Genomic DNA, 21,149 nt, shown 5'->3' with positions numbered 1-21,149 from the left:
CCCATCTGTCTAATGACCTTGCTTCCCTTTCAGAAGGAATAGGGTTTTTAGCTGTGGTCGTGGCTACTGCCTTGGGACCCTGGGATATAGTTTCTGGGTCTGCAAGTGGGGCCTTGTAAAGGTGGTGATGAGTATCTGGCACCCTGTAAAATCTGTCTGGTTTGGCAGGGGCTGGGGTAAAGAATCTGGAGCGGAGCAAACATCATTAAAAGCATCATCCACCACAGATAGAACAGGAGGTATAGCTAAGGGCCTGTGCTGTGGGAGGTGCAGAAAGGTTCTAAGTCTTTTTCTGGAGTCTGAAAAATCCTGTTGCTGCCATTGGAACTGTTCTCGCATGGCATGCAAGGTTTCCCCAAAGGAGAATTCTTCTGGTGGGGAAGCAGCAGGAATGGATTCTTCAGCATCAGAATCTTCAAAATTGGAGAAGGGAGCCTCTGGCTGGTCAGTTATGTCTGATTCATCAGCAGAATCATCAGAAGACACTGGCTCAGGGGGCTCTTCCCTAGGTCTCTTCTCTGGGGGCTGAGAGGCCCTGTCTGGGTGAGATTGAGATCCTCTAATTAAAGAAATTAAGTCTTCTGCCAAAGAAAGCATTTGAGAACTAGAAGAGGGCCTGGATGTGGGGGGTTTAACAGGCACTGATTTAGTAGTCTTGGCTGCTTTAGCCCTGGCGAAGGCCTTAATGGACATGGCTGCTGGAGGCCTAGCAGCACCACGTGCTGGGGTAGAGACATCCAAGGGGATGGTGTCTGATAAGTCAACCACCGTAGTGGGTAAAATTTCTGAGGTCGATTCAAGAGTTGTAGCAGGGGCCTCAGTAGTAAGAATAGGTTCAGCTGTGCTTAGATCAGTTTTCTCGGGTTCGGCCGAAACCGAGACACTCATGTTTGCTTTACCGTGGTTTCGCGAAACCGCGGACCGCGAGTGTCGGTCTTTATCTTTGCGTTTTTTGGAAGATTGGGTAGTCGGAGGATCCGACGGCATAATGTACGCAAAATCAGTACCGAAAAACTGTTCTGCAAACTCCGACCGGCGCCTAAGCGTTCGTCGGTTGAAAGAGGCACAGGCCGAACAGGCTGCTACGTCGTGGGCTGGGCCTAAACAAGGCAGACAGTAAGAGTGGAAATCTTTATGAGGTATTTGTTTCCCACAGGTTAAACAATTGTTAACTTTTTCTGACATCGGCTGAGGCAAGAAAGAGTCCCCAACGGGGTACTTAGCTTTAGAAGTCTTCGAAGTAGTATTCGGTAGAAGTAATCTCTGGATCCGACCGACCGGCACTTGCGAACAGCTTCTGCTTCGGGCGCCACGCGGCAAGAAAGACTGAGGAAAATGGCGTCGGCTGATGCTTTTATACCCGAAGACCAACAGAGATGACGTCGGGTGGAGTGCGACATCACCCGGACCCGGACTTTGGAATCCGGCCGACTGCAGGGCTGCCTGACGACAGGACAACCCACTTGTTATGACTGCAGATGCATCCATGAAGGACATCATCTACATTTATGGTAAGTGTACACAACTGTACAATGTTCTTCGTGTTTCACTGTTGCAGTCATCACATTTGGGTTGATTCCCAAAGCTAAGGAAGGGTGGAGGTAGTTAAAGAGCATTAGGGCTAGCAATCAGGCCCTGTAAGACTGCTGTGGCAAATCCAGCTCTGGATTTAGGAAAGATAGGCAGGTGGTAATGCTTGGTGAAAGTGTGTACAGAGCTCCATGTTGCAGCTTCCAGGATGTCCCTGGTAGGGACTCCTCTGAGAAATGCCGTAGAGGTAGATGCAGCCCTGGTGGAATGTGATCTTTTCCCCTGTGGGGTACATTTTCCATGGTGCTTGTAGCAGAAATGAATGCAATGGGTTATCCATTTGGAAATGGTTTGCTTTGAAATGGCTTTCCCCTCTGCCCTGCAGCAAAGCTAACTAGCAGCTGGTCAGATTTTCTGAGAGGCTTGGTCATGTCCAAATAGAATCTAAGCTGTCTGTGCACATCCAGAGAATGCAGTATCCTTTCCCCTTTATTTTGAGGATTAGGGAAAAAAGTAGGCAAATGAATGGACTGGTTTAGAGGCACACTAGACTCCACCTTGGGCATAAAGGATGGGTTAGTCCTGAGGGAAACCCTGTCCGCATGGAAGATAATGAAGGGTTCCACTGCCATAAGGGCCTGCAGTTCAGGCACTCTTCTTGCTGAAGTGATGGCTAGAAGTAAAGCTGTTTTCCAAGAAAGGAATTTCAACTTTGTTGTAGCAGCTGGTTCAAAGGGGGGAAGAGTGAGTTTTTCCAATACAAAGTTAAGGTCCCAGGCTGGAGTGGGAGCTCTCCTAGGGGGTCTTAAACTTTTTGGTGCCTCTAAGGAATTGTTTTAGTAGGGGATAAGAGAAAAGGGGTGGCTCAGTATTATAATGTGCTGAAATGGCAGAGGCATGAATCTTAATTGAAGAGAAAGATAGGCCCTTGTGGAGCATTTCTGTTAAATAATCTAGAATATGAGATAAGATGGACTTTTCTAGTACTGGGCCTCCTTGACTCAAGAATGACATCCAGCACCTGCTTACTGAGGGTTGCTAGAGGTGAACTCAGGGAATTAGTCAGGCTGCAAGGATCAGGGTTTGAAGATGAGGGTGCAGAATCTGGCCCGCCTGCTGGGACAGCAGGGAAGGGGTCTGAGGCAGGTGCCATGGTTTTAGCACTGTCAAGACTGCACAAACAGGGGTACCAGTGTTGGCGTGGTCAGTCTGGTGCAATCAGTATTATCCTTGGCTTGTCCTGTTTGATCTTTAGTCGAACTTTCGAGAGGAGAGGCAGACGGGAAAAGGCATAAACCAAGAGGCTTTCCCAGGTAAAAGACAGGGCATCCACTTTCCAAGCTTGAGTGTGGGGAGTTCTGGGGCAGAATTTGTTCAACTGGCAGTTCTGAGGGGAAGCAAACAGGTCTACCTCTGGAGACCCCCATGTGTTCCTCAAGAGCTTGAATATTAAGGGCTCCAGTTTCCATTCGTGTGGGTCCATGAGATTTCTGCTTAAGTCATCTGCCAGTGAATTTAGTTTGCCTGGCAGGAATTGAGCTTGTAGGTTCACTTGGTAGCTCAAGGCTGTGTTCCACTGAGCCATGGCTAGTCTGCAGAGTGGGTAGGAAACTTGCTGTTTATGCACCACATAACTGTAGTGTTGTCTGTCTTTACCAATAGTTGTCCTGGAAGAAAAAGGTCTTTGAAGGCTGTCAGAGCATTCTGTACAGCTAACATTTCTTTTTAGTTGATACGCAAGTGCATCTGTTTTGGGTCTCATTTGCCTTGAATGCACTGCCCTGCCATGTGCGCCCCCCATGCATAGTCTGATGTGTCTGTTGTTGGGGGTTTGGGCGGAAGGGGGTAGAGTGAAAGGGAGTCCTTTGTTGTGGTAGCAGGCCTCTGCCCACCAAAGGAACTCTTGCCTTAGACAAGGAATGATAGGAATCATTGTTTCCAGGTTCTGAGAATGTTGACACCATAGACTTTTTAGATACCACTGAAGTTTCCTCATATGCAGTCTTGCATATGGAATTAACAAAATGCAAGAGGCCATGAACCCCAGGGCTTGCAGGATTTTCCTTGCAGATAGCCAGGTTTTTGTGGCCAATAGTTTGAAGTAGGTTGTCAAATAAACTTGTTTCTCTGGGGTGAGGAATGTCATCTGGGAAGTTGTGTTCAAGCTTGCTCCCAGGAATACAATCTGTTGGCAGGGTAACAGGTGTGATTTCTTCTCGTTGATGGTGTACTCCAGTGAAGTTAGAAGTCTCTTTACAAATCCCAGGTGTTGTAACAGCAAGTCCTGGCTCTGCCTGAATCAGACAATTGCCCAAGTATGGGTAAATCTGCAATGGCTGGAGCTAGGCACTTTGTGAATACCCTGGGCGCAGTAGATAAGCCAAAGGGAAGCATAGAGAACTGATAGTGCATGGAGCCTGCCCTGAAACATAGGTATTTTCTGCAGGATTCCCTTAATGGGATGTGCAGGCAAGCTTCTTTTAAGTCTAGGGTTGGCAGCCAGGCATCCTCGGCTAGCATAGGAAGAAGCTGTTGAAGGGTTAGCATTTTGAATTTTGGAACCACCAGAAAGGTGTTGAGAATAGACAGGTCCACGATAGGATGCCAGGAGTTTTCTTTTCTGGGAACCGGGAACAGTCTTGAATAAAAACCTTGTCCCCTTTGTTCTGCTGGGACAGGTTGAATGGCCCTGATACTGAGGAGAGAGAGCACTAGTTTTTGGGCCTCCCCCCACTTATTTGGGGGGAGGTCTGGCCATCCACTTGGGGTTGGTAGTGAGTGGAAGTGGAATCTGTATCCTAGGTAAACTATGTTTAAAACCCATTTGTCTTGGGTAATGAGTTCCCAGTTTTTTGCATGCAGGGCGAGCTTTCCTCCTAAGGGAGCAAGTAGTTGAGCAAGGCTTGGAGGAGTTAAGGATAAGTCATTGTGCCATTTTTCCACAGGGGGTGGCTTACTACTCCCTGCTTTGGAAGTGGGAGCCCCCCACTGCTTAGATTTGTGCATAGCCTGAGACTGAAGTCTTTGTGGTCTGCTGCTCCTGGGTTTGGACTGAGGAGGCCTGGAAGGGACTGGAAAAGACCAGTTCTTTGAAGGCCAATGCCTACTGAATCTAGGTGGCTGCACTTGTAAGAAATCTTTAACAGTTTGCATAGATTTAGCTTTTTCCTCCATCCTTTTGAGGACTTCTTCTGCTTTATTGCCAAAAAGGGGCTCTTGGTTTAAGGGTGCATCCAGTAATTTAGCTTTAACATGATCTAGCAAGTTTTGTTCCTTAAGCCAAGCATGCCTTCTAAGTACAGACTCAGTGAAAGCAGCCCTGCAAGATGCTTCTGAAGCATCAAAACCACATTCCAAAGTATGTTTACCAACTTGGTCAGCAGAATGCATTAGCTCTTGTAAATATTTGTGTTCAGCACAGTCAGGAATCAACATCATTTTCTGTTTAAATAGTCCCATAATATGCTGCTGATACTTTAACATATGAAACTGGTAATTTAAAGCCCTAATGGCCAAAATAGCAAAAGTGTATACCTTCTTACCCCATCTGTCTAAAGCTCTAGAGTCCCTATCAGAAGGGGTAGGATTTTTGGCAGTAGTAGCCTTAATGCCTTTTGGTCCTTGGGAAATGGTCTCTGGATCCGCAGTAGGATTCTTGAAGAGGAATTTGTGAGAGTCAGGTACTCTGTAGTACCTGTCAGGTTTCCTGGGAGCTGGAGGCAAGGTGTCTGGGGTAAGGCTGGATTCCAAGAAAACATCATGTACAATCTCCAGAATAGGAGGGATAGCTAGAGGCCTGTGTTGAGGCAGGCTTAAAAATTCCCTAAGTCTCTTTTTTGGACTGAGAATAGTCCTTGTTTTCCCAGCGGAAATGCTCCCTAAGGTTATGCAAGGTTTCACCAAAAGAAAAATCTTCTGGGGGGGGAAGCAGAGGGAATGGAATCCTCTGCATCAGAATCCTCATAAGTAGATAAGGGTAAATCTTGGTAGTCAGAAGGAACAGAGATATCAGATTCCTAATCAGAAAGAAAATCAGTTCTAGATCTCTTAGAGGGGGAAGGCTGGCTTCCCCTAATTAAGGTAATAAGGTCTTCAGCCATTCTAGTCATTTGTTTTTGAGGCATATGGGCCTAAGAATGTGCTTTGGTCGCCAGTTTTCTAGACGTAGTGCGAGTTTTAGGCCTCAGGAATTCAGTATTCTTAGCTTGAAATGCAGTTGTCGGCTTAATATGAAAATCGGTAGGCCTGAATACACCCTCAGAAGCCTGTGCCTGCAAAGCGGCTCCGGACCCATCCAAGGTAGAGACATCCGCAGGTTCCATAGTCGAAGAAGCATCTTGCAGCATACCGGACTCAGAATGGGTCTCAGTAGAGGCCTGCGAATCTGTAGTAGTGGGTATCAGGGGCTGCGAAAGCACCTCATTGAGTACTGGCAGACTGGCGACTAGCATAACGGAAGCATCGTCGGCAGTTTTGGACCTATGTGGTCTGTCTCTGTCTTTATCCTTACGTTTTTTTGGAAGATTGGTAGTCGGATGGCTTAACGAAGCCAATTCGGAGTACGGAGGTCGAGAACGAAAGTATTTAGCTACAAAAATAGCCCAACGACAAATAATTTGGGCGTTGAACAAGGCACAAAACTGACAGCGAGGGACATCGTGGTCTGGGCCGAAACAGTTGACCCAGTAAAAATGAAAATCTCTATGAGGTATTTGCTTTTCACAGGCAAGAAAATTGTTAACTTTTTCCTGACATCGGTTAGAGCAAGAAAAAAGGGTCCTCAACAGGGGACTTATCTTTTTGAAGACTTCAGGTCTGAAACTCGAAAACGAAAATTTCAGTAGTCGGCCGACCGGCACTTGCAAACTATTTCTGCTTCAGACACCGCACAGCAAGAAAGACTGATGTAATGGCATCGGCTGCATGTTTTATACCTCTGACGACCTGACATCATGGAAGAAGCGACAGCATCCGACGGAGAAATCTGAAGACTGGTATTCAGGCCGGTTGAGGGCTACCTGCAGGCAGATAACCCAAATGTGATGACTGCAACAGTGAAACACAAAGAACATCAGTAAAGCTCCTTTGCATATGACTAGCTGTCCTTCTCAGCAGCAAAAAGCTAAATTATATCACACTGTCACCTCTAATGCCACCCTCTAGAGCTAGTCATTCTCACGTCAGGGCTTAAGCTCTGAAATCTGTTACTGTCTGCAGAGAATTTTCATAATTTTGGTTTCTTTTCTGCAGGTACACCAGATGACTTCTACCTCCCAACATGTGCTAGCTGACTAACTAGTCAAAAAGTTTCCATATATACTGCCATTACCCTTGTACACGTGCCCCGTGTCCCCAAGTCACGGTAGAAAACAGTCCAAAAACCACCAGTTCATTTACTCAGTTAATCCATTTAGGCTGAGGAATTCTCTGTTGGTATGGGCATGTGTAAATTTAATGTTACAGATGGTGACCTCAAAGCAAACAAAGTAGTTATCTCTGTGTCATGCTGCAGTCCATCTGACAGTTCTATAAGGTCACACCACAGTAACCTAAATGATGGCAGCATGGGTTTGCCATAATGGTTAAGGCCTTCCCCTTATTAACACAAGGTACAGGGTTTGATTCTGACCTCTGGTTATTGGTTAAGTTTAAAATGACCCTTTGTGGTAGGCAGTCTAGTATTCACCTATGAACCTATTTAGGGGTTAGGGTTTGGCATAATGGTTAAGGTGTTAATCTCACATAGATAAGACATGGAGCATTATTCTCACCCTTGAAAAGGAAATTGATAAGGCTTAAAATGGCTCACAAGGACAGCTAGCTTAATACAATCAAATAAACTTAGAAATAATCAGGAAGACAGAATATATTTTTTGAACAACTTTGGTCATCAGCTAATCCTCCAAGGAGTGCAGGAATAACAACATAAGAACTCTAGTAAAAATGCCACTCGTGACATTTATAATGGGGAGGGGTTAGCATAATGGTTAAGGTCTTTACCTCACAGATACAATGTACAAGGTGAAGCTGAAGCTTCCTGGGTCAGGCACACAGGCAAAGAATGATGAAAGTGTGTGTGTGGGGGGGGGACAAGAGCTTCTCTGGATGACTGCTACTTCATTTCCTTGAAGGTGTATTTACAACCTTCGGGCACTTCCTGAGGCAACCATTCTGTAGCAATGTGTTTAATGGCTGTAACAGTACTATGAGCTTTTGTACAAACTTGCTAACAGCTTATCGTTCCTACATATGACCTCATTTACTATTTAGTCAGAGGTCTGGATGTCTTAAGAACAGCCTCCATCTTATCTTGAGTTTTGTACACTCCAGTTTTTATCAATCAAAGATTCAAAATATCAACTCTACAGTTCCCTACAAATTGCAAACATTCATCTGGTCAGGTACTGTTTTACCATGTCTAATTCCCTGATGTTACTATTCCCTGACTGCAGTTTCAATAACTCGTAAACTAGTGTCACTGTTACATTATGTGGCTTCACTTTTCACCTTTGCATGGTACTACTGATCTCCCCTCTATTATGTGACCCCAGAGTTGGTATATTTAAAGGGAGTGTGGAGTAAAGGTCTTCCCCCTATGCAAAAACAGTGTTGTGCTCTTGTGCATAATGGTTCTAAGAGGAAATGTGTTAACAGTTGCTTTAATCAGCCAACTGGACTTTTGTGTGACTGGGTCTTGATGATTCACAGAGGAACCTAAAAACTTGCTCTGAAAAGTTTACACTTTGTGCTTAAATCCACCTTGGGGGAAGGGGGCTGTGGTGAGACCAAAGGGCAGAGCTCTGAACTGGAAATGACTGGCTCCCATCCAGAAATAAAGGTACTTCCTGGAGCATCTATCCATCTTTATGTGGTAGTATGCATTGTGAAGCTCTATCGACTATATCTAGTTGTTCTTCCTCAGTAAGGGAAAGATGGACTGAACCATGATTATCCAGAATTTTGCTTGCTTCACAAACTTGTTCAAGCAACTTAGGTCCAAAACTGGTCTTAGGTCTTCATTTTTCTTTGGCGCTAAAAAGAATTTTGAGTAAATTCTGGATCCTCTCTGGTCTGGGGGGGGGGGACTCTTGGATGAATCGATTTCTTAGAAGCTTCCTTATTTCTGCAGCGGCTTCTTCATTTTGTGAGGGTGGAACAGTAGGAATTCTTTTCAGGCACGAAGGAATGGTATGGAAAAGGAATGAAAAAGCTCTAGTTATGATCCTGTATACCCATTTTGTGTTGAGTGGTGAACGTCTAGCTTGTTTGGTGAGGGATAAGCACCCCCCCCCAACTGAATCCAGAATGCAATAGTTGGGCAAACTTTCAAGAGCGCTGGAAAGGCTTCTCTGAATAAGGACCCTGAAGCCTTGGTTTTGCGGGCCACCTTTGCCTCTTGGATGATGCCCATTATAAAAGAGAGTTTTCCCCCTCTGACTTGGGGAGCTCTTTCTCCAGATGTGTCAGGTGGAAAGCCCTATGATTTATGAAACCAAATTCTTTTTCCTGTTTGTGGAGAAGGTCTTTTGAGGGGTAGATAATTTGATCCTTATGGCAGATAGGGATTTATCATCCTCACATATTAAAAACAGTCTTTCCAACTTGGGGACCAAACAGAGTTGATCCATTATATGGGGCACTGACAAAGGAAGTCTTGAAATGTTCCACAATATTGCATAGCCGCAACCAGGAGTGCCTTTTTATAGAAATATCAGTGCCAGCTTCTCTAGATGCATCCTATGTGGCATTAAAGATAATGAATATAAACGCATTGAATAGCAACTGCAGTGAATCAATGAATTTTATTAGACCTGCAAACAAGGTCCATGGAGAGATTTGGCAAGTTCCTTTGTCAAATCCCCTTAGAAGCAAGTTACTTGTGCCAAGTAATTAAGAACTCTCCCCCAAAAAGTAGATGAGGCATACGCATGCTTCTCAAATCTGTCAAATGCATGCAATTTCCTTTTAGGTGGATGGACACAGCAACTTTCTTTTTCAAGCTACTTCTTAGTGGCTGCCATAAGGTCTACCATGGGACCCTTGCTCCAATGGGATGGTATTTGGGAGCAACCAAAAACTTGTTGGGCTTTTTGGGAATAGGTTCAGCTGTGTCAGGTTCCTTCCTCATCCAGAAGGATATCAAGTTTACCATCTGAAGTAGAACGGCCAGAACCAAAATTTTCAAGAAAAAAATGATTCCTCCAAAGAAGTCACCTGGGAAAATCAACCTGCTTTACTAAACTTCATCAAGGGGGAAGATCGGAGAGAACTTTCTCTCTCATCAATATCAGTGTCAGTGGTCAGGCATTCCTTAGGGGAATCCAAGTGTTTCCTCTTACACTTGAGTTTCCTGTGAACCTCTTCTGTGGGCTGTTCAGGAGAGAACTCAAACTGATATTGTCTCTCTTTGAAGAAGAGACCCGAGGCTCTCAAACTGGCTGTCCCAACAAGACAAGGAGAGTAGGTTGTGGACCCTCGGAAATCGTATGGGGTAGGGTTGCATCTGGTTCCGAAAGAGTAGACCTCTTTCTCTAGGTTGAGACAGTACTCCCTCAAAAGCCTTGAGCATAGAGTTTGACGTGGATCTGGTGAGCCTCACTACCAGAGACAAAACTCTCGAAGATGGCTCAACCCTAAAAGCCATTTGTTTGGGATCCAAAGCTGTCACTGAGTTGATATCAAGTGCTTATGTCCCTAGAGGGAGGAAAAAAATCTGAAGACCTTGAATCAGATCCTGCTCTGTCAGTGTCCATGCTAACAGTTCGACTCCAAGACGTCAATGGCTCCAACAGAGTCATAGCTTATTTCATCACATAACTCAGTGCAGTCAAGGAAGTATGAAGGCTCAGCTCTGATGCAGATCTGCCCTGGGCAAGTGTCAGATCCAGGGGCTCCGATATGAGAAGTCAGATTGGAAAAGGAGCCATTATGGAGTAATGGAAGAAGTGGTTCTTCCGGATCTGAGTGGTTGCAGCCAGGAGTATCCCTAATCGGATTTCAGTCTGAAGGAATATCCTCATCATCCTGTCCACATCAGCCTTCAGTGAGGCTCTGAGAAAACTTATCTGACCTCAGAGAAGAAGTTGAGGAAGGTGGTCTAGAGTAGTAACGGGGTCTGTCCTGCAAAACTGGAGACCAGAGCCCAGGGGAAATGGGATCTGGAGAAAATCTAGATGAATTTATTAGCACCCTGTCAACATGGCTTTAGACCATTTCATAGCACCACCTCTGCTCTCTTATCCTTCACTAACCATATTAACAGCAATCGTAATATTGATACTCTATCCTCAGCTGTTTTTATTGATCTGTCCAAAGCATTTGACATGGTGAATCACCACCTCCTTATAGACACACTCAAAAACCTGTCATTGGACAACCATACTATACAGTGGTTCCAATCATACCTACATAACAGGCAACAGGCTGTACTATGGGAAAATACTTTATCTTCCCACATCCCAGTCACTCTAGGGGTCCCGCAAGGATCTATATTAGGCCCATTACTCTTCTCCATCTTTACAAATGACCTTCATTCTGTAATTCCTCAAGCTGACTGTATCCAATACGCTGACGACTCCACACTCATATGCGCTGCTGCTTCTCAATCAGAACTTCAGTCACTAACCCAAATGACCTTTAGTACAGTTGAAAACTGGCTCCTACAAAGACGTCTTATCCTTAACCCCAAAAAAACAAAAATGCTACTATTAACCCCCACCCGCAGAACCTCCCCACTTAACTTTACTATTACTTCAAATGATGGAACTATAATATCTCCGGAATCAACCACCAAACTACTCGGGGTACTAATAGATAAAAACGTGTCCTTTGAACCTCACATTAATAACACCATAAAAATAGTAAACAAGAAACTAGGTTCCCTCTATAGAATAAAACCCTTTCTTACACCTCCAGCCAGGGTTACTATTGCTCGTACCCACCTCATCTCTACCTTGCTCTATGCCTCCCCTATCTATACCAAAATATGTAGAAGTAATTTGAGTAAACTTGCATCCTCCTACAACAATATTGCCAGATTTGCAGCTGGGTCCTCCTATATAACTCATCACTGTATCAATCTGAATCAGTTAGGATGGTTAGAGCTGCCAAATTTAATACTTTTCAATCAATTAATAGTAGCCCATAAGATCCTGTATTTACCTCAAAATACACCCATACTTACATCCCTAGTCATCCCCTATAATAACCTCAAGACCTTACGCTCAGCTAATAACCTACTTGTACAAATATCAAAATCCAACAACTTAGCTGGTGACACCTTGTTCTCCAATACAGTAGGTAAAGCCTGGAACATCCTCCCAAGCCAGCTAACCTCAATATCCTCTGTCAGTTTATTTAAAAGCAAGCTTAAACCCTACCTCAAATCACACTGGCTATGCCCCTGTGTTAACCCAGACTAAGTACCTAACTATTAACTAGACTCCCACAATTCCTAGCCTATCATGATCTTGTGTTGTCTCACTAATTTTTAGTGAGCTTAACCTTCCTTAGGATTTTTTCTCATGTAAATAAGTATATACTGTGGAATGATCAAACACCTTCATATAGTATCACAACCTATGTGTTAAACACTAGAAATCCATCCTTGTTTGCTGTTCTTCTATACTCTATCTATTGATCTCTAGTGTTTTTCTTTCTTAGGTTTTTGTGAGACCTTAGTATCTCTTATCATAAATTACTAGGTGTATCTAATTTTGTAATATGTTATAAAGATTTGTACTACACCATTTCTAATGCAAATGTATTAGTCTTATTCATCTATTCTTAGATAAATTTTTCCTTTTTCCTACTGAAATATAAAATATATAATCTTAGGCTTGTACTATAATTGTTAAAACTTATGTACCAAATTATACTGTTATTGTCTTTGTCTTGACCTTTTATGTTGTTGTAATTTGTGGAGCTTTTCTCCCCGGGCCTCCACTGAAAATGGACATATATCCAGCTGGACTAGCCCGGTCAACAAATGTAAAATAAAAATAAAAATAAATAAAATGTAATGACTGATAACTACTGGATCCGAAAAGAGGGTTAGCTCTGAAGGTCTCGAAAACTTAGCCACTGAAGCTGATGAAGGTGTTGGATTTGCAGATCAGATCTCTTTTTTTTTGCTGATTTTGATCTCTCTTTGTCTTCCTCTTTTTCTCTTTCCTCCTCCTTTTGCTTCTCTTTGGGTTCATCAGACCCCTTTTTGAAAAAGATTAAGAAGGAGAAGCAGCGGCAGCTACAGACTTCCCAAATCCCAAAGACAGTTTTTCTCCTGTGTTAGGCTGAAACAGACCCTTTAAAATGAGCTTATTCCTTCTCTGTACAATAGCTCATTGTCCAAAAGCTTTGCAGAGAGACAGCAGCTGCTGTCTACGCGGGAAGGCACGAGGCAATACAAACACTTATTGTGTGAGTCCAAATGTGATGGCTTGTGAGAACAAGCTATGCACTTTTTGACTATGGGCTTATATGCCATCTTCAGTGGACAATAGACAGAGAAGGAAAAAATAAAAGATTCCAATAAAAGAAAATACTGTAGAAGAAAGAAAAAAAAAACTACGGCATACTTTTTTTTTTTGTTACTTAAGCTGTAGAAATATCAAGACAGAAAAAGAGAAAGGGCTCATAAAAGTGTTGGTAAACAATAACCATAAATGCTAAAAGAAAGGAGGTGCACAAAAATGAACAAAGAATTAGTCCAAAAGAAATGTACTTATCTATTTAAAAGAGTTTTCTTGAAACACATTCCTGTGCATCAAGATCCATCAAACACTTATGGCACCAATCGAAATCTGAGGTAGCTTGCTATCTACACACGAATGATAGGTAGGGAGAGGAGACTGAGCAACAGATCCAGAGCTTAGAAGTGGCCAAAGCTGGATCCAAGACCCCATACATTGAGGAACAGACAGAAAAGACAATATCAGATCCAGGAGTTGTGAGCTGGCAAAGAAGCTGCAAAATGGCCAAGACTACGGTTGCAACTTGACAGTAAAATAATCCTGCCTGTTAATCAGAAGCATGCCCTAGTGATACAACAAAAGAAATATAAAACTGTACTAGAAGACAGTACAGGAACAGAATGTGAAACAAAGGAAACTCTGAAGTAAAGTGTAGTACAAGACAGAATTCAGCATACACTCTTTCAAGAAGCATTACCATGGAAACTGAGGCCGGAGCAAAAGTAAGGCACTTAAGTATGGCCATGCAGAAAAAAACAGTGAACGCTAAAAATGAGGTAGATAGGAAAATGCAGAGTTCTAAATCCATTTTTCAGTCTGAAACAAACAAATAAATAAATAAATAAATAAAGGACAGACTACTTGCAACAGCTCTCTGCAAGTTGGGAAGTACAAATGAAGAAAAAGTATATTTCTGAAACACACTTTGCAGGGGGAAAGCGACAGCGATGGTGACATACACTCATTAGGTTGCTCTCTCTCTTAGTTAAAGGGGAACAGTCAAGAGGTCAGACACAGTAAAGCAAAAGGTGACCTTTGTCTAGAGCTTCCTTTTGCTGGGAAGGATGTACAATATAAGCTGCAGTGCTAGTTTGCATTTTAGTGAAAAAGCTACACCTTTCACTTTGTAGCAAATGATGCAAAAAAGTAATCCTGAGTTAGCAGACCTGCAACTAAGCTACATTAACTTTAAAAGAGCACAATGGAAAAATGATTATCTGTCTATCCATCCTTTGTTGACAGGGTCAGTTCCATTAGGCTAGTGGCCTCTTTTAAGGTGTATTTCTACTACTAGGGAAAATTTGGTCAAGGTACTGGGGAAATCTTCTCTACACTTTTTGATATGAACAATGGGATCTTATAGATTCATAGATTCATAGATTAGTACTAAGCTAACTGCCCTTGCGAGCCATTTTAAGCCTAGCCAATTATCCCTTATGAGACTCAAACCCTGTACCTTGTGTTTGTAGGGCAAACACCTTAACCATTAGGCCACCCTCCCACATCTTTTACATCTTTCTAAGCTACCACTAACTGAAGCAGATGGGATCTCAGTTTAACAGCTCATCCAAAAGACGGCACATTCAAGAGTGCAGCACACCCTCTAATGATGCACTGCAGTGTCTGCAATCTAATCACCTAGAGTGGGAATACAGCCCAAAGCCTTCTGGTCTTCTAGCACCAAAAGTGCATATGGTATCAGTAGTGCCACTGACACTGCTAAGTAAGGTAAGAAAGCATACAACCAAAGTTGCAGGACAAGATCTGCTTCCACATATTTTGAGATAAAACATGACTTCTTATATCATCATTCTCTCATCATTCTCTTTCGGCTTTTCCCGTTAGGGGTCGCCACAGCGGATCATCTCTTTCCATTTCTTCCTATCCTCTGCATCTTGCTCTGTCACACCAACCGCCTGCATGTCCTCTCTCACCACGTCCATAAACCTTATCTTAGGCCTTCCTCTATTCCTCTTACCTGGCAGCTCCATCCTTAGCATCTTTTTCAGAATATACCCATCATCCCTCCTCAGCACATGTCCAAACCAACGCAATCTCGTCTCTCTTGCTTTGTCTGCAAACTGTCCAACATGAGCTGACCCTCTAATATACCGATTCCTAATCCTATCCATCCTAGTCACACCGATTGCAAATCTTAACATCTTTAACTCTGCCACATCCAGCTCTGACTCCTGCCTTTTTGTCAATGCCACTGTCTCCAACCCATATAACATAGCTGGTCTCACTACACTCTTGTAGACCTTCCCTTTCACTCTTACGGATACCCGTCTGTCACAAATCACTCCTGACACTCTTCTCCACCCATTCCACCCTGCCTGTACTCTCTTCTTCACCTCTCTTCCACATTCACCATTACTCTGAACTGTTGATCCCAAGTACTTAAACTCGTCCACCTTTACCAACTCTACTCCCTGCATCCTCACCATTCCTCTACCCTCCCTCTCATTTACACACATATATTCTGTCTTAGCCCTGCTGACCCTCATTCCTCTGCTCTCTAGAGCATATCTCCACCTCTCCAGAGTCTCCTCAACCTGATTCCTACTCTCACTACAGAATCACAATGTCATCTGCAAACATCATAGTCCACGGGGCCTCCTGTCTGATCTCATCTGTCAACCTGTCCATCACCACTGCAAATAAGAAAGGACTCAGAGCTGATCCTTGATGTAATCCCACCTCCACCTTAAACGGATCTGTCACTCCCACTGCAGTCCTCACCACTGTCACACTACCCTCGTACATATCCTGTACCACTCTTACGTACTTCTCTGCCACTCCCGACTTCCTCATACAATACCACAACTCTTCTCTAGGCACCCTGTCATATGCTTTCTCCAAGTCTACAAAGACACAATGCAACTCCTTCTGACCTTCTCTGTATTTCTCCATCAACAGTCTCAGAGCAAACATTGCATCTGTAGTGCTCTTTCCTGGCATGAAACCATACTGCTGATCACTAATCATCACCTCCCTTCTTAACCTTGCTTCCACTACTCTTTCCCATAACTTCAAGCTGTGACTAATCAGTTTTATCCCTCTGTAGTTACTGCAGCTCTGCACATCACCCTTATTCTTAAAGATAGGTACCAAAACACTTTTTCTCCACTCCTCAGGCATCCTCCGACTTTCCAAAATTTCATTAAACAATCTAGTTAGAAATTCCACTGCCATTTCTCCTAAGCACCTCCATGCTTCCATTGGTATGTCATCTGGGCCAACAGCCTTTCCATTCTTCATCCTCTTCATAGCTGCCCTTACTTCCTCCTTGCTAATCTGTTTCACTTCCTGATTCACTATCCCCACATCATCCAACCTTCTCTCTCTCTCATTCTCTTCATTCATCAGCCTCTCAAAATACTCTTTCCATCTACTCAACACACTCTCCTCTCTTGTGAGTACCTTTCCCTCACTATCCTTTATCACCCTTACATGCTGCACATCTTTCCCAGCTCTGTCCCTCTGTCTAGCTAATCGGTACAGGTCCTTTTCTCCCTCTTTAGTGTCCAATCTCTCGTACAACTCTCCATATGCCCTATCCTTAGCTTTCGCCACCTCTCTCTTTGCCATGCGCCTCATCTCCTTATACTCATGTCTACTTTCTTCATCTCTTTGACAATCCCACTTCTTCTTCGCCAGCCTCTTCCTCTGTATACTCTCCTGTACTTCCGCATTCCACCACCAGGTCTCCTTGTCCTCCTTCCTCTGTCCAGATGTCACACCAAGCACCTTTCTAGCAGTCAGCCTTACTAGTTCTGCTGTAGTTACCCAGAAAAAAATCCTTAAAACACTTCAAGACACCAGAAATTAAGCTAGCCCATAGTCAAGGGGAAGACAAAATAAGGCTAGCAAAATTTTACTGGCAAGACATAATAAAAGACATAGAATACTTGTGTGCTTTTTGGCCAAAATGCCAGAAAACTACAACCCATCCTGGATACAAAATGTCCCTTTATCTCAATGTTGATAACAAATGAATCACTTCAATATATGGTTATGAAAATCATAGTGCCCATAGCATAATCTAGCAATAGGTATCAGCACATACTAGTCATAACGAACTATGCTTTCTAATTTCCAGAAGCAGTTCCATTATGCAAACATTACTGCCAAAGGGCTGTTACAGTTATTCTGTAGTGTCGACATCCATAAAGAGATACTAACTTGCCAAGAGACTCACTTTATGTCAAGAGTACTGCATCAGCTGAGTCACTGATTTAAAGTTAAATAGTTGAAGACAGTCTACTACACACAGACTGATGTATTAGTTTAATAAAATACTAAAATCCAAACTAAGGAAAGGTACTAACATGGATGGTAAAAACTGGGACCATTTTTTTACCCTTCTTACTGTTTCACATCCACCTGAGCTACCACCAACTCAAGCAGATGAGACCTCACTTTGATAGCTCATCTGAAGGATGAACAAAGTGCACCATCACCCGTTATGCTGCACTGCAACATCAGCAATCCAACTACCTGTTGTGGGACTATAACCCACAGCCTTTTTCACCTGAGGAGAGTATGTTACCTGTTGTGCCACTGACACTATTTATCCGCTAAGCTACATGTAGGATTGGATTTAGGTTGTTTTAGGCAGGCTATGGTATTTAGATGGGGTGACAGTGTATATTTTGCACACACAGCATATATAAACCTTATGACAGGTTTAAGAAAATTCTGGTAACTCCGATGATATACTGGTGCTGTACAGAAACTCTAACAGTGTACACAGAGTGCAGATATGAAGCACCCCATAGAAGATATAAAGAAATAAATTAAAAAAAAATTATAAAGTATACCACAGTTCCGATTTTCATCTGGGGTCTGCAAAAACAAATACACTGTACACACAAGCATATATATACTTCTAATAATCGAAAGCCCACTTACCTGAAGATGACTTCACTGAGACGACAACACCAAACAGGGTACGTTATGCACTTGACCAATATGGAACAAGGAAACACACCACAATATTTCAAACCCACCCAGGTGAGGGACTATGCCCCCCACACCCTCCCAACTAAATAAACTAACTCTGGGATCGCACTACAGTGGGGAAAAGGGCAAATTTCCCCATGCTGGCCAAGTACATATTTACCCTGTTAAAAAAATTGGTAGTGTGTTCATTCGGTAAAGTAACAGTTCGGGGTTGTCATCTCAGTAAAGTCGTCTTCAGGTAAGTGGGCTTTTGATTATTAGAAGAAGACCCATATAAATATATGTATATGTAAATGGGTGTGCACGCAATTACATACAGGCACACAGATGCACACATTTTTGTTTTCTGATGCTATCACTATAACAGTAGTCTTGCATAAACAAAGAGAAATACTTACATATGTGACCCCTACTCTATCCCTCTTTCACTCTCTGTATACTTATCTACCCTATCCTTATTTTAATACTAAACAGAAGAAAAAAAATAAGTGAATAGCTTTTAAGAAGCACCATTTTGACTGTCACTATCATCCTTAACAGTAATTGATGTGGAACTAGTTCTTGTACACACACAAATTCTTTTTTCAAGGAAAATCCATCACCTTCTAACAACCACAACCACCACCACCCACCATTACCTGCACACTTCTTATCAAGCTGATGTAAACAAACTGAAACTACTCAGAATACCCTGATCCTTCTCTGGCATACTGGAAGACAAATATTCAAAAACTCACCTTTCAAGGTTTCAGAGTTCATAGCTTTTGACAGCCGACATCCCTTTTGGTGCAGCACTACCCTCTCAGAGACTTCAATCACTTCCTCATACAAGACTTCTGGGCGAACAATCTCCTGTGATATGTGAAGAAACAGTGAGGTAAGGCAATTGTCCCAAGCCAGTAATAGCACAATGCAAAGCAATGTTTGTGGAACTATTTATTTACTTATTTGTTAAATGGTAAGTGAATCTAGTTCTGAGTCCCTTTAGAATGTGACTAGATGAAAACAGCAGACAAAAATGAACAGCTATATACAAAGCAAAACTGAGAAAAATAATATAATATAAAAGAAATATAATATAGGTCTTTGGCTAACAAAGTTTGCAGATGACTGCAAACTAGAAGAGATAATCGAAACTCCTAACGATGTGGACAAACTACAAAAGGGCCTCACTGAGACAGATACCTGGTGTCAAAGCCATGGCCTGAAGCTCAATGTCAAAAAGTGTATTGTCATCCCCTTTGGTAAAAACTCTGTACCCATGAACTACCACACAGCTGGTAGTCTACTTAATGCCGAAAATGTGATAAGAGACCTTGGGACACAGATGGACAGTAGTCTCCCCTTTGATAATCACATCGCCACAGTGGTCAGGAAATCCTTCTACGTGGCTCATCTCATCACAAAAGGATTCTCATCCAGAAAAAAAGAGGTCATTGTTCCCCTCTACTCATCACTCATTAGACCCATTATAGAGTACAACGCCCCTTTTGGTATGTACCTCACAAGACATCTACAACAACTGGAAAGACCACAGAAATACCTCACAAAGAGGATTACTGGCCTCAAACAGATGCCCTACGCAGACCGTCTCAAAAAACTACAGCTTTACTCTGTCACATATCACCTATTCAGGGGCGATCTCTGCCTAACATACAAAGCTATGTCAACCCAGAGCTGTTGGACATGCTCCACTTAAAGAAATCCCAATCCCTCCGAGCTACACGCTCTAGGGACCTAAACCTTGTCACCACAATAAACAGAACATGCTGGAGGGATAGATTCCTGTCCCAGAGACTTCCCATACACTGGAACAGACTACCTATCTATGTCAAACAGAGCTCCTCATTAGCACTCTTCAAGAAAAATCTTGATGATTGGATGGGAAATGGGAAATTCACCCCAGGGATCACTTCTGTGGCTCTGCTCGACAGGGGCAAAGGAAAATAATTTTCTTGGGTGGCGAAAGCCAGGGTACATTTTTTGGCTAGGCTTATATAGGCCCTAGAGCCAATAGCCTAGTACCTACCTATGAACCTATGATAACTTTATACAATAAATGCTCATTACTCAGCTGCGGTGGTGCAGCGGTTAGTGTTGTCACCTCACAGCAAGAGGTTCTCCCATTCGATTCTCGGCTGGAACGCCTTCTGTGTGGAGACTGCATGTCTTCCCCGCGGTCAAGTGACGTTTAAAGACATGCAGATAGCTGCGTGCGTGAATGGGTGTGCCTTCTTTGACGGTTGGGCGTCTGGCTGGCAACTCAGCACCGTAAAACTCCACTGCCAATCATTAGCGGACCGGAGTTCCACTGTGGCAACCCCTAACCAGGAAAAGCCAAAATACATTAATTACAATAAATGCTCATTACTATTCAAAAACAAGATCTCTGACTGACTAGCCCAACCAGTGTGCCCACTGTAAATTGAACATACACTAATAAAAAATAAGTCTGACTGCTGACGTACCATTGAGTGGCCAGACTTTCTATTAGCATATGTTAAGGGAAAGAGCAAAATATAAAGAAAATCAGGTATGTTCTACAGAACTAAACAGAAACCTACAAGAATTTTTTTCGTTTGTGCTGCCCTCATAAATCTACATTTTTTTTTAATAGTAAATAAAAAAAAAAAAACACAATGGAGATTCTGTTTTCCTCTTCACTTCTCATGCACTGTTGCACTCTATAAGCATGGGAAAATAAGTCCCAGTCACACAGTACATAAGTATAGGGAAGACTGAAGCAACCTTATACAAATACATTTTTTAAGAAAGGAAAACAGTTTCTTTCTTAAATGTAATTGTACAATAGCAATAATCCATGACCATAAGTGGGTATGTCAGGATTTACCCACAGCTGGCTTTGCTTTCATGATCAAACCATACCAATTGTGAGTAAATTCAGATATACCCAGACACAGTCGTGGATCATTGCTCAAGTACTGCACTGCATATATGATAAACATCTTAAATGCACATGAAATAAACTATAAAGTAATGTCAAAGTTTAAAAAACATAATACAGACCCTCCAGGTGTAGTAAAATAAGCAGAATAGCTCTATGCTTATATTTTGCTTTAAAAGAAATAAGCTTATCTATTATCTCTAAAGCACTGATATTTATATGCTTCAGTTAGATTAAATGATTTTGTTAAAAATATCTTTAAAATAAATTGACCAAGC

General features: G+C 42.7%; 1 protein-coding gene across 1 annotated transcript in view; it reads right to left on the bottom strand.

Annotated features, from left to right (window-relative positions):
* The window catches only part of OPLAH (5-oxoprolinase, ATP-hydrolysing), a 1,902,532-nt gene that overhangs the window by 1,510,942 nt on the left and 370,441 nt on the right, over positions 1–21,149 (bottom strand). The window contains exon 4 of the mRNA XM_044067415.1: positions 18,704–18,818. Coding sequence (XP_043923350.1) covers positions 18,704–18,818 — 115 coding nt within the window. The remainder of the gene's footprint in view (positions 1–18,703; positions 18,819–21,149) is intronic.

The sequence above is a fragment of the Protopterus annectens genome, chromosome 3.part1 (genome assembly GCF_019279795.1).
Source record: "Protopterus annectens isolate FY-2018-M chromosome 3.part1, PAN1.0, whole genome shotgun sequence".
In the NCBI taxonomy this organism is placed as follows: domain Eukaryota; kingdom Metazoa; phylum Chordata; order Ceratodontiformes; family Protopteridae; genus Protopterus; species Protopterus annectens.
Note: the sequence above shows the minus strand (reverse complement) of the source record. Positions and strands in the feature narration are given on the sequence as shown.